Source organism: Odocoileus virginianus, chromosome 27, assembly GCF_023699985.2.
Source record: "Odocoileus virginianus isolate 20LAN1187 ecotype Illinois chromosome 27, Ovbor_1.2, whole genome shotgun sequence".
Lineage (NCBI taxonomy): Eukaryota > Metazoa > Chordata > Mammalia > Artiodactyla > Cervidae > Odocoileus > Odocoileus virginianus.
This window is the reverse complement of record NC_069700.1, coordinates 16532878-16545621: the sequence shown is the minus strand read 5'-3', so window position 1 is coordinate 16545621 and position 12744 is coordinate 16532878. Positions and strand designations below refer to the sequence as shown.

Below are 12744 nucleotides of genomic sequence, written 5' to 3'. Positions count from 1 at the left end.
TCTGGTGTTCTGAGGTTTTGGGCTTAAGTCTCCTGCCTCTGGATTTCAGTTTTATTCTTCCAGTAGTCTCAAGACTTCTTCAACTATACAGCACTGATAATAAAACTTCTAGGTTAATGGTGAAAAGATTCTCCCCCGTTAGGGACACCCAGAGAGGTTCACAGAGTTACATGAAGAAGAGGAGAGGGAGGGGGGAGATAGAGATGAGCAGGAGGAGAAAAAGGGGGGCTCAAGAGGAGAGAGACAGATTCTAAGCAGTTGTCTGTTCCCAGAGTGTTCTCCGTAGCCCAGACACCCACAAAGATTCACAGAATTGGATTGGGAAGAGAAGGGGAAAGGAGGAAATAGAGGTGTTCTGAGGTAGAAAATGGAGAGTCAAGATTGGGAGAGAGTAATCAACACACTCCTGAATAAAAATGGGAACTGAATATTCGATTCTCAAATGTCCACAATTTATATCATATACTGAAAAACAAAGATTAAAAATCTAGAGTAGAGGTTAGACTCTTAAAAATACTATATTAAAAACAAAAACCAAAACACACACAAAAAATTTTAGAAATATATATGAAGTTCAGTTTAAAAATAGGGCTTCTCTTTTTTTTTTTTTTGTAAGGTTATAGTGTAATGAAAATGAAAATTAAGGAGTAGTAGAGGAGTAATAGAGGACTTTAAAGGGAAATAAAAGAAAAATAGAAAATAGAAGAGAAAAAGGAAAAAAAGAAAAAAAAATTTTTTTCCTAATTAAAAAAATTGTAAAAATCTATGAAAATGAAAGTTAAGGAGTAATGGGGGAGTAATAGGGAATTTTAAAAGAAAATAAAAGAGAAAAAATAAAAAAGAAAAAAGAAAAAAATTTTTTTTTTTTACTTAAAAAAAAAAAAAAAAGTACAAATATACCTAGGAATTTCTCTGGAGCTGTTGCGGTCAGTGTGGGTTCGGTTCAGTTTCAGATAGCTCCTCGTTCCAGCTTACACTTCTCGATATCTACGGGCCCCTTCCGTGTAGTCGGTGTTCTCTACAGGGATTTTAATCTGTTGCACCAGTCCCTTCTGAAGCGGTTCCCTTTGTTTATTTGGCTTCTGTTTGCCGGTCTCTTCAGTGCCTAATTTCCGCCCTGACACAGGCGGGCGGAGGTGGTCTCTTGTTCAGGTCGCTAGTTCCGTCGCGCTGCGGGGAGGGACGGGCGCTGCTTTCCCGTCTACGCTGCTCAGGCTCCCGGCTGTTCTATATGGAGCGTGCCCTGCTCTGCGCGCGGTTCCAGCCCTCGCGTGTTCCATAAAAGCGCGGAACAAAAAGCTGCTCCTGCTTTTTGTGCCTTCCCCGTCTGAGCGGCTCAGGCAGCCAGGAGCTTGACGGGCGCACTCTCCCCGGGTGCGGTGCGCCTTCTAACTCCTGCGTCCCCAGCCCCAGTCCTCGCCTGCGCTGGTCGGGTGCCTGCGCCCTGTGTCTCGCCACGACCCTCCCGGCGGATGTCGACCATCCAGAATCTCAGGTCTTTGATTAGAAACTGGAGGCCTGTTTGCAGTGCGGTAAGGGATGCGGTCCCTGGGGCCGAACCTGCCCCTTCCCCCCCACCCCCGCCCCCAGCCTCCAGCAGGGCTGGGCCGGTCCGTAGCCTGCGAGCTCTTCTCTGGACTTGCTTGGTCCCTTTGTTCTGCGAACGGCCGGCAGTGTGTTCGGGCCGGTTAATTTTCTCTCTCTCTTTTGCTGTCCCACAGTTTAAGTTGGTAACTCACAAAAGCTCCCTCCGATTGTCCTCAGGGCACTCAGGCCCGGTCCTTACCCTAAGCAATGCTGCCCGCTCCTCTCCGTTCTGCCCCCACTTGCTGGTGGCGGATGCGGGCGTCTGGGGTACTTTTCGGCTGGGAGTTGCTTTTAGGCACGTAATCTGTGGGTTTATTTATTGTTCCCCTCCCAGTCAGGTTGCCCTCCAAGATTAAAAAAACTTCCCCCAGACCCGCCAGTGCGAGGGTTTCCTGGTGTTTGGAAACTTCCTCTATTAAGACTCCCTTCCCGGGACGGATCTCCGTTTTTAGCTCTTTTGTCTCTCTTTTTATTTTTAATATTTTGTCCTACCTCCTTTCGAAGACAATGGGTTACTTTTCTGGGCGCCTGATGACCTCAGCTAGCGATCAGAAGTTGTTTTGTGAAGTTTGCTCTGCCTTCAGTTATTCTTTTGATGAATTTGTAGGAGAGAAAGTGGTCTCCCCGTCCTATTCCTCCGCCATCTTGGCTCCTCCCTCCGATTTCCTTCTTTTTTAAGGGTGAATAATATTCCACTGTATGTATATGCCACATTTTCATAATCCATTCATCCATTAATGGACATTTAGATTACTTTCATATCTTGGCTATTGTGAATAGTGTTGCAATGAACATGGCAACACAAGCATCAATTCAAGATCTTGCTTTCAAATTTGGAAGGGGGGGGGGGGGGCAGTGGTGTATGCCCAGGATTGGGCTTGCTGAATCATATGGTAATTTTATTTTTTAATTTTTTGAGGAACCCCCATACTGTATTCCATAGTGACTTCACCATCTTCCAATTCAAGCCCATTAATATAATTTAGGTAATTAATCACAATCCTTGACCAGAAAAGTCATTTGAATGGGAATTGGGGTGGGGGATGTCGTGGAAGGGTTAGAAAGAAAGGGAGCAGAGGTGATCTAGAGAAAGACTTCAGCTCCAGCTATCTGCCTCTCAGGGTATTTCTCAAGGTGGGAGGGGCACTATTGGCATTTAGGGCTGGACAGTCCTTCCTCTCAAGCCACTATCCCATGCATTGCAGAAAGGTTACCAAGACATTAAATATCAGCCATACCCCTAGTCGTTGTGCATCCCAAAACACTTTTTCCAAACTTGCCCCAAGGATGGTCCCAGCCCTGGTTGAGCTCAGTTAGGGGTTCCTACAGGCCCCAGGCTACAAACTCTCTTTGAAAACCCTATGGCAGCCAGCATGGGGGGAAGCCCACTGCTGGTGCTCAAAGGATATGCAGCAACAGGAACTTTCTTTAGCAACTCTTTCATGATGGGGATCCAAAATGGTACAGCCACTTTGGAAGACAATTGGCAGTTTCATACAAAACTTAACATACTTTTACCATAGTGATATGCTATGCTAAGTTGTGTCTGACTCTTTGCACCCCTACAGAGCCTGCCAGGCTCCTCAGTCTGTGGGATCCTCCAGGCAAGAGTACTGGAGTGGGTTGCCATTTCCTTCTCCAAGGGATCTTCCTGACCCAGGTATCAAACTCGCGTCTCTTGTCTTCTGCATAGGCAGGCGGGTTCTTTACCACTAGCACCACCTGGGAAGCCACTTTTACCATACAATAAGTAATCCCACTCCTTTTTATGCACTCAAAGGAGTTGAAAATTTATGTCCGCACAAAAACCTGCACATAGATATTTTATCGGCTTTGTTCATAATTGCCCAAACTTGGAAGCAACCAAGGTATCCTTCTGTAGGTGAATAGATAAATAAGCTATGTTACATCAACAATGGAATATTATTCAGTCTTAAGAAAGGAGGGGTTCCCTGGTAGCTCAGCTGGTAAAGAATCTGCCTGCAATGCAAGAGATTCTAGTTTGATTCCTGAGTCAAGAAGATCCACTGGAGAAGGGATAGGCTCCCCACTCTAATATTCTTGGGCTTCCCTGGTGGCTCAGCTGATAAAGAATCCACCTGTAATGCTGGATACCTGGGTTTACTCTCTGGGTAAGGAAAATCCCTTGGAGATACCTACTCTAGTATTCTGGCCTGGAGAATTCCATGGACTGTGTAGTCCATGGGGTCGCAAAGAGTTGGACAAGACTGAGTGACTTTCACTTTCACTTTCAAGAAAAAAGGAGCTACCAAGCCATGAAAAGACAAGGAGGAAACTTAATACATACTACTATGACAAACCTAGACAGCATATTAAAAAGCAGAGATATCACTTTGCCAACAAAGGTCCATCTAGTAAAAGCTATGGTTTTTCCAGTAGTCCTATACAGATGTGAGAGTTGGACCATAAAGAAGACTGAGCGCCAAAGAATTGATGCTTTCATATTGTGGTGTTGGAGAAAACTCTTGAGAGTCCCTTAGACAGCAAGGAGATCAAACCAGTCAATCCTAAAGGAAATCAATCCTGAATATTCATTGGAAGGACTGATGCTGAAGCTCCAATACTTTGGCCACCTGATGTGAAGAGCAGACTCATTGGACAAGACCCTGATGCTGGGAAAGATTGAGGGCAAGATGAGAAGGGGGCGTCAGAGAATGAGATGGTTGGATGGCATCAGCAACTCAATGGACATGAGTTTGAGCAGACTCAGGGACATAGTGTAGGATAGGGAAGCCTGTTGTGCTTCAGTTCACGGGGTCGCAAAGAGTCAGACATGACTTAGTGACTGAACAATAGCAATGAAGTGAAAGAAGCCAATTTGAAAAGTCTACATTTTGTATGATTCCAGCTGTGACATTCTGGAACAGGCAGAACTATGGAGACAGTAAAAAGATCAGTAGTTGCCAGGGGTTGTAGTAAGGAGGGATAAATAGGCAAAGCAAGAGGATTTTTTAGGGCAGAAAAGCTACTTTGTGTGAGACTATAATGGTGGATACATATCATTATATATTTGTCCAAGCCCATAGTGTATACAACACCAAGAATAAACCTTGGGCTCTTGTAAAGCTTGGACTCTGGATGATAATGATGTGTCAGTGTAGGTTCATCAGTTGTAACAAACATACCACTCTGGGAGGGAGGGGGAGATGGGGAGCAGTGGAGGTGGGGTGGGGTTTGATAATGAGGGGGGCTATGTATGGGGGGAAGCAGGGGATTATGGGAAGTTGTTATTACTTCCTCTCAATTTTGCTATGAACCTAAAAACACTAGAGCACTAGAAAACAGTCTGTTAATATATATATACATATTTTTAAAACCCTACTCAGTAAACAGAATTGCCAGAAATAAATACGTTGGGCCAATAACTCCCCGCCATCGTCTCTATTTGCATTTTCCGAGCTTCTGACACCTGAGGGGAGAGGGCTGAGAAAGCTCTAGTGACGATGCAGTTCGCTCAGATTTGTGATTGAACAGCTTATAGAATTTAGCACACTTTGGGTGTTTCCATATGGTGAGGCCAACCACTGGTACTCACGTGACTCCGTGGTTACTCCTCTCTCTGGGAGGAACTGCCTTCTGAGTTACATTTTCTACTTTCTGCTTTAGTGGTAAGTCTGAAGTATCAGACTGAGTCAGTATTATTAAATGAAAGTTTTTGGATCCAAACGGTTTACCTATTTATTGACCAAAGATGAACTGAGTCAATAAGAGTCTACATGTGCATTAAATTTGGTGTAAGTTTTGGAAGGTTTCTAAGCCTCAAATGCAAAGGGTTTGTTACAAAAAAGAAAAATGCGACTATTACTGAGTAAAAGAAAATCTGTGTCCCTCCAAACGCCTGCCTGGGTCTAACAGAGAGGCTTGCTGTCCTTCCAGATAAATTGTCACTGAAGCAAAACTGAAAGAGGAGAAATGTGAACCCCCTCTCTTTCAACACTACCCATTGTGTTCAAATTCACAAGTTGGAAAGTTAAAAGCCTACCTTCTTCTTTAAGAAAATATGAAAGTGTTTGCTAGAAAATAGAATTAATTGCCCTCGGACTTGAAGTGTTATCTGTGTTCAGCTTCAACCGGATCTGCAGCCCACTTCCAAAAAGAAGAGAGAGAAAATTCTTTCTTGTCAGTGGTGAAAATCACCCCACCTGGAATGCACTCTTCAAAAGGTTCTCGAAGCCTATTCATATGAATGAAGCTGCTTTCTCAAGGGCTGAGGCGGAAGCTGCCCTCTTGGGGCGCTTAGGCAACCTGGGGAAGGGAAACCGCCTCGGGGCCAGTGTGGCTGCCGGGGCTGTGTGCCGGCTGCACACGCTGACTGCTGTCTCCATGATGCAGTACCTGGACCCAGAGGAGCTGCTGATGGACGAAGAGGATGATGTTTTTGGTGAAGGTAAACATGTCTTTCTGGCAGGAGCCTTTCTGATCGACTTTGCTTAGCTCTGACACTGTTGGAAACTTTGAACCGGCTTGGGTAAGGAACTGGAGGACTTTGACAGCATCCCGAATGGGATGACACCCCAGGAGTGCAGCGGACAACTGGGGACAAGGGAATTCAATGGGTCCTCCAGATGCATTGTTTTTTTTTTTTTAAGTCATGGTGAAAGGTTCAGTTTAGGGTAGGAAATAGTACCACTATTCCCCTCGTCCCTCTTCCCCTCGTCCCTTGTCTAACACCTTCAGGGAAGGAAGTCTCTCTCTCTGCTCAGCACACAGCAGGAGAGGCTGGACTCCTGGACCAGGGAACGTTCTCCACGGTGCCATGCTGCTTTGCTCTGCACTGCCCGCGGCCCCTTCTCTTCTCTCTCTGCCTTTGGATCTTTCCCTCTCTCACTCCTCCTGGCACCCTGGCACCCCAGCTCTCTCGGTTGCCTCTCCCTTTTCCTCTCCTAGGCTGGGAGGTAGCAGCCTCACTAGCTTCTGACATCCACTGCACTGCCTGGGTTTCCCCAGGTAGACCTGTGTGGTGGAATTTGACATTAAAGGTTGCAAATTGAAATAGCTAACGTTGTAATCTACAGATTCCTCGTTCAAATGCTGCTTATGAGATTGGGCTTGCAGGCAAGAGCTTTTCAAGAATTTGGAACTGTCAAAATTAACGGTCATCTGGATTCAGGGACCTCATAAATTCATTTTTATTCACAGGAACGATATCTGGTGTTACCCTATCAAGTAATTTTTTAAAGGAGCTCTGGTAAAATTTTTTGCAGTTACCCAAGTTATTGAAGACAAATGAAAGAGTATAGCATAGTAATATAATCATCTAAGATGCAACCATTACTGATGTCTGTCTTTACATTACTTTGTTGTAGCATCAGAAATATTTAAAACCATAATTGGTTTGTTTTTTTTTTTTTTAATCACAATTTAAGACAGCTTAAAGAATATCTCCCTGAACTTCCTTGCTGTTTGCCACATTCTCGGACTGTTGCTTTACTTGGATGACAGGTAGAGCCACTCTGACTTGAAGCTTGCTCTTAGGCTCCATTCCTCAGCTTTCACTTCTACTTACAGATGCTTTCTCTGTGTATACATACTTAGATATTCACTCCCTTCAGGAATTAGAACATGTTTACAACTAGGAAGATAAGTCTAAATGGGACAATTTGGTAGTTTATCTACCCAGCCTTCAAAACTCCAGGCCACAATTTCTCCTTTGCCTCAAAGGGATTTTTCTTTTACCAATGGTTACTGTGCTAAAGAGCGCCACCTATAGACAGATGCAAACACCGCAGTATAAATTACTTTGGCCACCTGATGCAATGAACTGACTCATTTGACCCTGATGCTGGGAAAGATTGAAAGCGGGAGGAGAAGCAGACGACAGAGGATGAAATGGTTGGATGTCATCAACAACTCAATGGACATGAGCTTACTCCGGGAGCGAGTTGGTGATGGACAGGGAAGCCTGGCATGCTGCCGTCCCTGGAGTCGCAAAGAGTTGAACACGACTGAGTGACTGAACTGAACTGCTAGATTAAGTGGCCCCTCTCTGAAGGGCTTCCCAGGTGGCACAGTGGTAAAGAATCTGCCTACCAGTATAGGAGAGGCGAGAGACACAGGTTCGATCCCTGAGTTGGGAAGAGCCCCTGGAGTAGGAAATGACAACCAATTCCAATATTCTTGCCTGAAAAATTCCATGAGCAGAGGAGCCGGCAGGCTGTATAGTCCATGGAATCACAAAGAGTCAGACACAACTGAGCATGTGAGCACTCTGAAAATTAAGACCTCAACAAAGCAGAAATTGAAGAGCCTGTAAGATCTTTCTCCCGAGCAGTCATGATTATTAAGGTGATAATTTTAACCTCAACAGGCACAGTAAAGAGTCAAGTTGGGAGTCAGACAAGATTCCGATTCAAATTCTCATTTTGCTTCTTATTACCTATGTGATTTAAACAAGGTAATTGCTAAACTAAACCTCTGTTTCCTCAGTGGGGAAATAGAACAATAATACCTATTGGGTTGTGCAGATTACCTTCATAATAGATTCATAATATTTGTATGGTGCTTCATAGGTGATATACTTTATACTTTTCCAGACTGATTTTTCTCATTTAACTTAATCTATGCAGATTATAGAGAGAATCCTTACAATTCCAGTATCTAGTGTATTTTTATTCCGCTTTTGGAGTCATGGATCATATTTGCCTATTCACTGAAAGCTTGTCTGTGTAGTTCCTTCATTTTAAGTAAGCTCCCTGCAGGATATTAGTCAAGAGCTTCATCTCCAGACTACACTGCCTGAGCTTTGCCACTTAATTTACTCTGTGATTTTAAGCTGGTTACTCCACGTCTCTGTGTCTCAGTTTACTCACTGTAAAATGGACTACAAACTTCCTGGGGTGGTGTATGGATTAAATATTATTAATATTTAAGAGGATGCTTAGAACAGTGCCTCAAACATGGTAAGCACTCAATTAACACTAAGTCCTACTCTGTATTCACAAAAAGGGTTCCTAGAATAGGTCAGAAAGCGATGTATAAAAGGAATTCTGTACAGAATTTTTTCCTCATGTCTGGTTAATCTAGTGTCTGATTAGCCCTTCAGGTTCCTCTGTCCATGGAATTCCCCAGGCAAGAATACTGGAGTGGGTTGCCATTCCCTTCTCCAAGTATATTCAAAATAGAACTTATTACAGAAAAATTGGTTTATAAGCCACTTTTCAGTGTTATGACTTCCCTGGTGGCTCAGACGGTAAAGCATCTGCCTACAATGCGGGAGACCCGGCTTCAATCCCTGGGTCGGGAAGATCTCCCAGAGAAGGAAATGGCAACCCACACCAGTATTCTTGCCTGGAAAATCCCATGGATGGAGGAGCCTGGTAGGCTACAGTCCATGGGGTCGCAAAGAGTCAGACATGACTGAGCGACTTCACTTTCACTTTCTTTTCAGAGGTATGATAGGGTGGAAGCACCACTGGACAAGTGGTTGGGAGCCTGGATTGTAGTCCTGCCCCTGCTGTTTTGCAGATGTAGGAGCTTAGGCAAGTCACTTAACCTTGTTGAGCCTCATTTTTCACCTACGGTAAGAGGGTTGGTTACATATTCTCTCAGATCTTATTTGAAAAGCTCCAGCATTCTATTATGTCATCTTTTCTGCACAGTGGCATCTACCTAGAGGAATTCAAGCTGCCTGGAGGTTTCCTCCATGCTTTTAGCTCACTTAAACATGCCTAAGAAAGCAGAAAGCTTTTGGTCCAATGAGTTTCCTCTAACATAAAGGAAGGAAGAGGCCTAGGAGCTTGTTACTAAGGCAACTGTCTTTCCTGGTAATGGATACACTTTTAAAGGACCCTTTCCTCCTAAAGAAACACAAATTTAGGATTTTGGTCCATTTGATTGAAAGTATATATAATTCATTTAAATTTATGGACCACAGAAAGATCTGGAAAGAAAAAACATATGAGTTGTGCTCACAATATGTTTTTAACTGCTTTTCTGAGATCCTGTTTGCTTCAGCTATTGTTTTCTGTGATTAAAGAAAATGTTAAAGTTCATGGAATTAAGAAGCATTGGTGTGTAAATTTGCTTTTGTTCTAGGAGAGAGTTGCATATGATTAATGAGAGAGAGAGAGCAGCAGTCACCTACCTACCCACTAGAAACCTCAGTATTTGTTTCTCTCTCTCCTTCCCTCTTTCTCTCTCTCTGTTACACACACACACACAGGTTGGCTTTCCAAACATCATCATGCTATCCAGAAAATGGTTCCTATCAGGTAGACTGTATTTGCTGGGAGAATGATTGATTTGATTACCGTGCTATTGAAAAGCCAATAATTGGAATTAGAGAGCTCCTTTCTCATTATCGTTTCAAACATATCAAATTAAAGGGCTTTCATCTGTTTTGTTACTGTGCCTCTTGACAGGCAGTCTGGTGTATGTTAGTAGAACTGGATGGATAATAATAGTAATGATAACTGTAACAATTATGATGGTGATAATAATAATAGAAAAAACAAGTGTCGTGCACAGTGGAGGCCCTTGGCCAGCTTTCAAGAACAGAACAGGATTCATGTGTGTGAAGAAACATTTCCTCAGGTGGTGGTCAGCAGCCAAAATTACTCCTGGGCGCAAGTCAGAGTTGCAGTTCTTCTTTCCTTAGAACCACAAGCTTTCCCTGCCTTTGTTTGCTCCTCTCTGTTGTCAAGTGCAGTGATGAGAATAATAAAACCACCAGCAGTTCACAGTCATCTGCACAAAGTATTTCTCAGACTTACATATTTCCTGGACACTTACAGGCCTGTTAGGGTCTTGCTTCTGGAAAGACCACTGGAACCTGCAATGTGTTTGCCAGACCTTCAAATGTTCTGGTCCAATGAAGCACAGCATTGGATTACAGTATCTAGGGAGGTTGTTTCAAACTCCCCAAAGGAGAATGCTCCCAGATGGAGATAAACTGGCAGAAGGTAGTCCATTTGACTGATAGCTGCTTGTGGTTCTTAAATAGATCAAGAGATGCTTGGGGAAAAAATGCTACACAGTTTTGAGCCAAAGCTGTCTCCTTTCCCCAAGCCAATTAGCCAGCATTGTTTTGTTTTGTTTTTTTCCCCTTTCAAGAGTAACTTCAGCTCATAGAGAGCAAGAAAAATGCAAAAACTTTGTCAAAAAGAGAATTGTAAGTAGAATAGATGCCCACTTTGTCTTTCTTTGTAAATTGCTTATGAAGCCAAGGTAGATTTTTTTTTTTTTAATAGGTTAACAGTTATGCAACCTGTTGTAATCTGGCATGTTTTGATATTGTTTACTGAATTACATTTTCCCTTTCCAAAATTGAAAGAAGAAAAGGAAGAAGGAAGGAAGGAAGGAAGAAGAGATTAAATTAAGTTTATGTACAAAACCAATAGATTCTGAAAATTCAGGCTGGTTTAGTCAAACCACCTGTGGGAAAAGTGTTGAGAAAGAGAACATAAAATTTATGTGCCTTGGCTAAACAGAGTTAGGCTTTTTTGTGATTATGCCACATTTCATAGTTATAATTGTAATTTGGCTATGTTAGTTCTTTTTCAAAAATATTCATATCTGGGGTTCTCAAATGAAACCCAAGCAAGGGATTGAAGAAGGAGCAGGAAGAGGCTGCCATAGTTTCCTAGGTTGAAAAAAGTTGATCACTCTTTGCTTTTGCAGTTTGCTAGATTGCTTGTATCAATTTCCATTCTGGGACTCCTGGAGAAATGCTTCAGTTGGAAGTCGTTTTCCCTACTTTATTTGTCACAGAGGCAGGAGCAGACACAGACCTCCCACAATAATTCATGCCTGTGTGACCTATGCCTTGGATTACTACAAAACATTCCCTTCCCAGAGATGTCTAGGAAGCTTGCTTTGGCTGGTGCCAAAGAGATGGTGTCATTTCAGGGGCACAAACTAAAATAGCACTTTGCATGAAAGCTATGCAGGCTGTCTTAGCCACCAGTCCACCCCTTGATTTATGGCCCCTAGTGACCTCTGGGTGACCTACTTAGATCAGGCCAAAGCCAAAAAGGGGCCCAGTGTCACAAATAAAGTATTTAAAATGCTCGTTTAATAATTTTATGAGCAGCCAGGAAAGTCTTTTCAGGAACTGTATGAGATAGCCTTGAGTATACCTCCTATAGGACTTGAGTTGAAATACAAATATATTTTCGTTTGTGTGGGGAAAAACAGTTAAAAAAGAAAAAAGAAATGTTAGTTGTTATGACCAAAGCAGTGAAATAAATTGGGAGAATTGCCCTTGCTTCTTGATAAGAATTACTTCACTCCTGAAGTCAACATATGTTTTACAAAGAGATGTGATATATCCAGTTACCTATGCCTCACGTGTTTTCCTTTGCTTAGCAAGTATCAGCTTATTCCACTTCTCATTTATTTTTAGATGACTCAATTTTGTCTATGAATTGTTTACCAAACAGTGGTGACATTGAATGAAAATGTTTGCAATTCATTTGGTTTTAGAAGAGATTTTAAAGGCTGAAAAGGTATTAGTTGAGTCAAGTTGAAATGACTATTTCAAGTACCTGAAAGACAGGGAAGAAGGAAAAATAATAGTGACTGGTCCCAGCAAGCAAAAATAGAAAGAAGAAAATGAAAATACCCTACTGCAGGGGCTGGTAGGGTATTGAACATGCATGTACTTCCTTGACAGAATGTTCCAGGCTGAATTGGAGTTGGAGGCTGGTTTCTGGGGAGCTGAAATGTGGATGTGCCTGACTGACTAGAAAGATCATGATTCCGCAGCATGTGTACAATCCATAGTGAAGGGATTTGGCAAGAATCTGAAGTGTTTGATCCCTGTTGATAGACAAACCACTGAAAAACCACTTCACTTTGTGCTGTGTACACAAAGCCTATCTCATCATTTAGCAAGAATTTCCCTTCAAGAAAAACAGAACAATTTATTTGATCACTTTTAGATATTTTTAAGAGAAATATTTTTACATATATGTTGGGATAATGATCACAAAGCAGGTATAATGGCCAGTTTCACTCCAGAAGGCAAATTCATGATAATTTATACTATTGTCATTCTTTCACTGTGGACTTTCCATAGCTTATGCTTTTCATGTCTTAACTTGCTAAACAGAGGCTTCAGGCAGAAGACATTTAAGATCAATTATGGATACAAAGTAAAAATTTTAGGTGTTAAACTGTTAAAGTAAGGAAAATTTG

At 42.5% G+C, this 12744-nt stretch overlaps 1 protein-coding gene across 6 annotated transcripts in view; it reads left to right on the top strand.

Moving 5' to 3' along the window:
- RIPOR2 (RHO family interacting cell polarization regulator 2) overlaps positions 1 to 12744 on the top strand; it is a 218757-nt gene that overhangs the window by 102232 nt on the left and 103781 nt on the right. For 2 of the 6 annotated variants that reach the window (XM_020892277.2, XM_070456228.1), the window contains exon 1: positions 5835 to 5995. The exons of 1 other annotated variant lie outside the window; for it this stretch is intronic. In XM_020892277.2, the coding sequence (XP_020747936.2) occupies positions 5932 to 5995 (64 nt within the window). In that variant the 5' untranslated portion in view covers positions 5835 to 5931. Of the gene's footprint in view, positions 1 to 5832; positions 5996 to 12744 lie in introns of those variants that run through there. 3 more of the 6 variants (XM_070456230.1, XM_070456229.1, XM_070456231.1) reach the window with 2 other exon arrangements.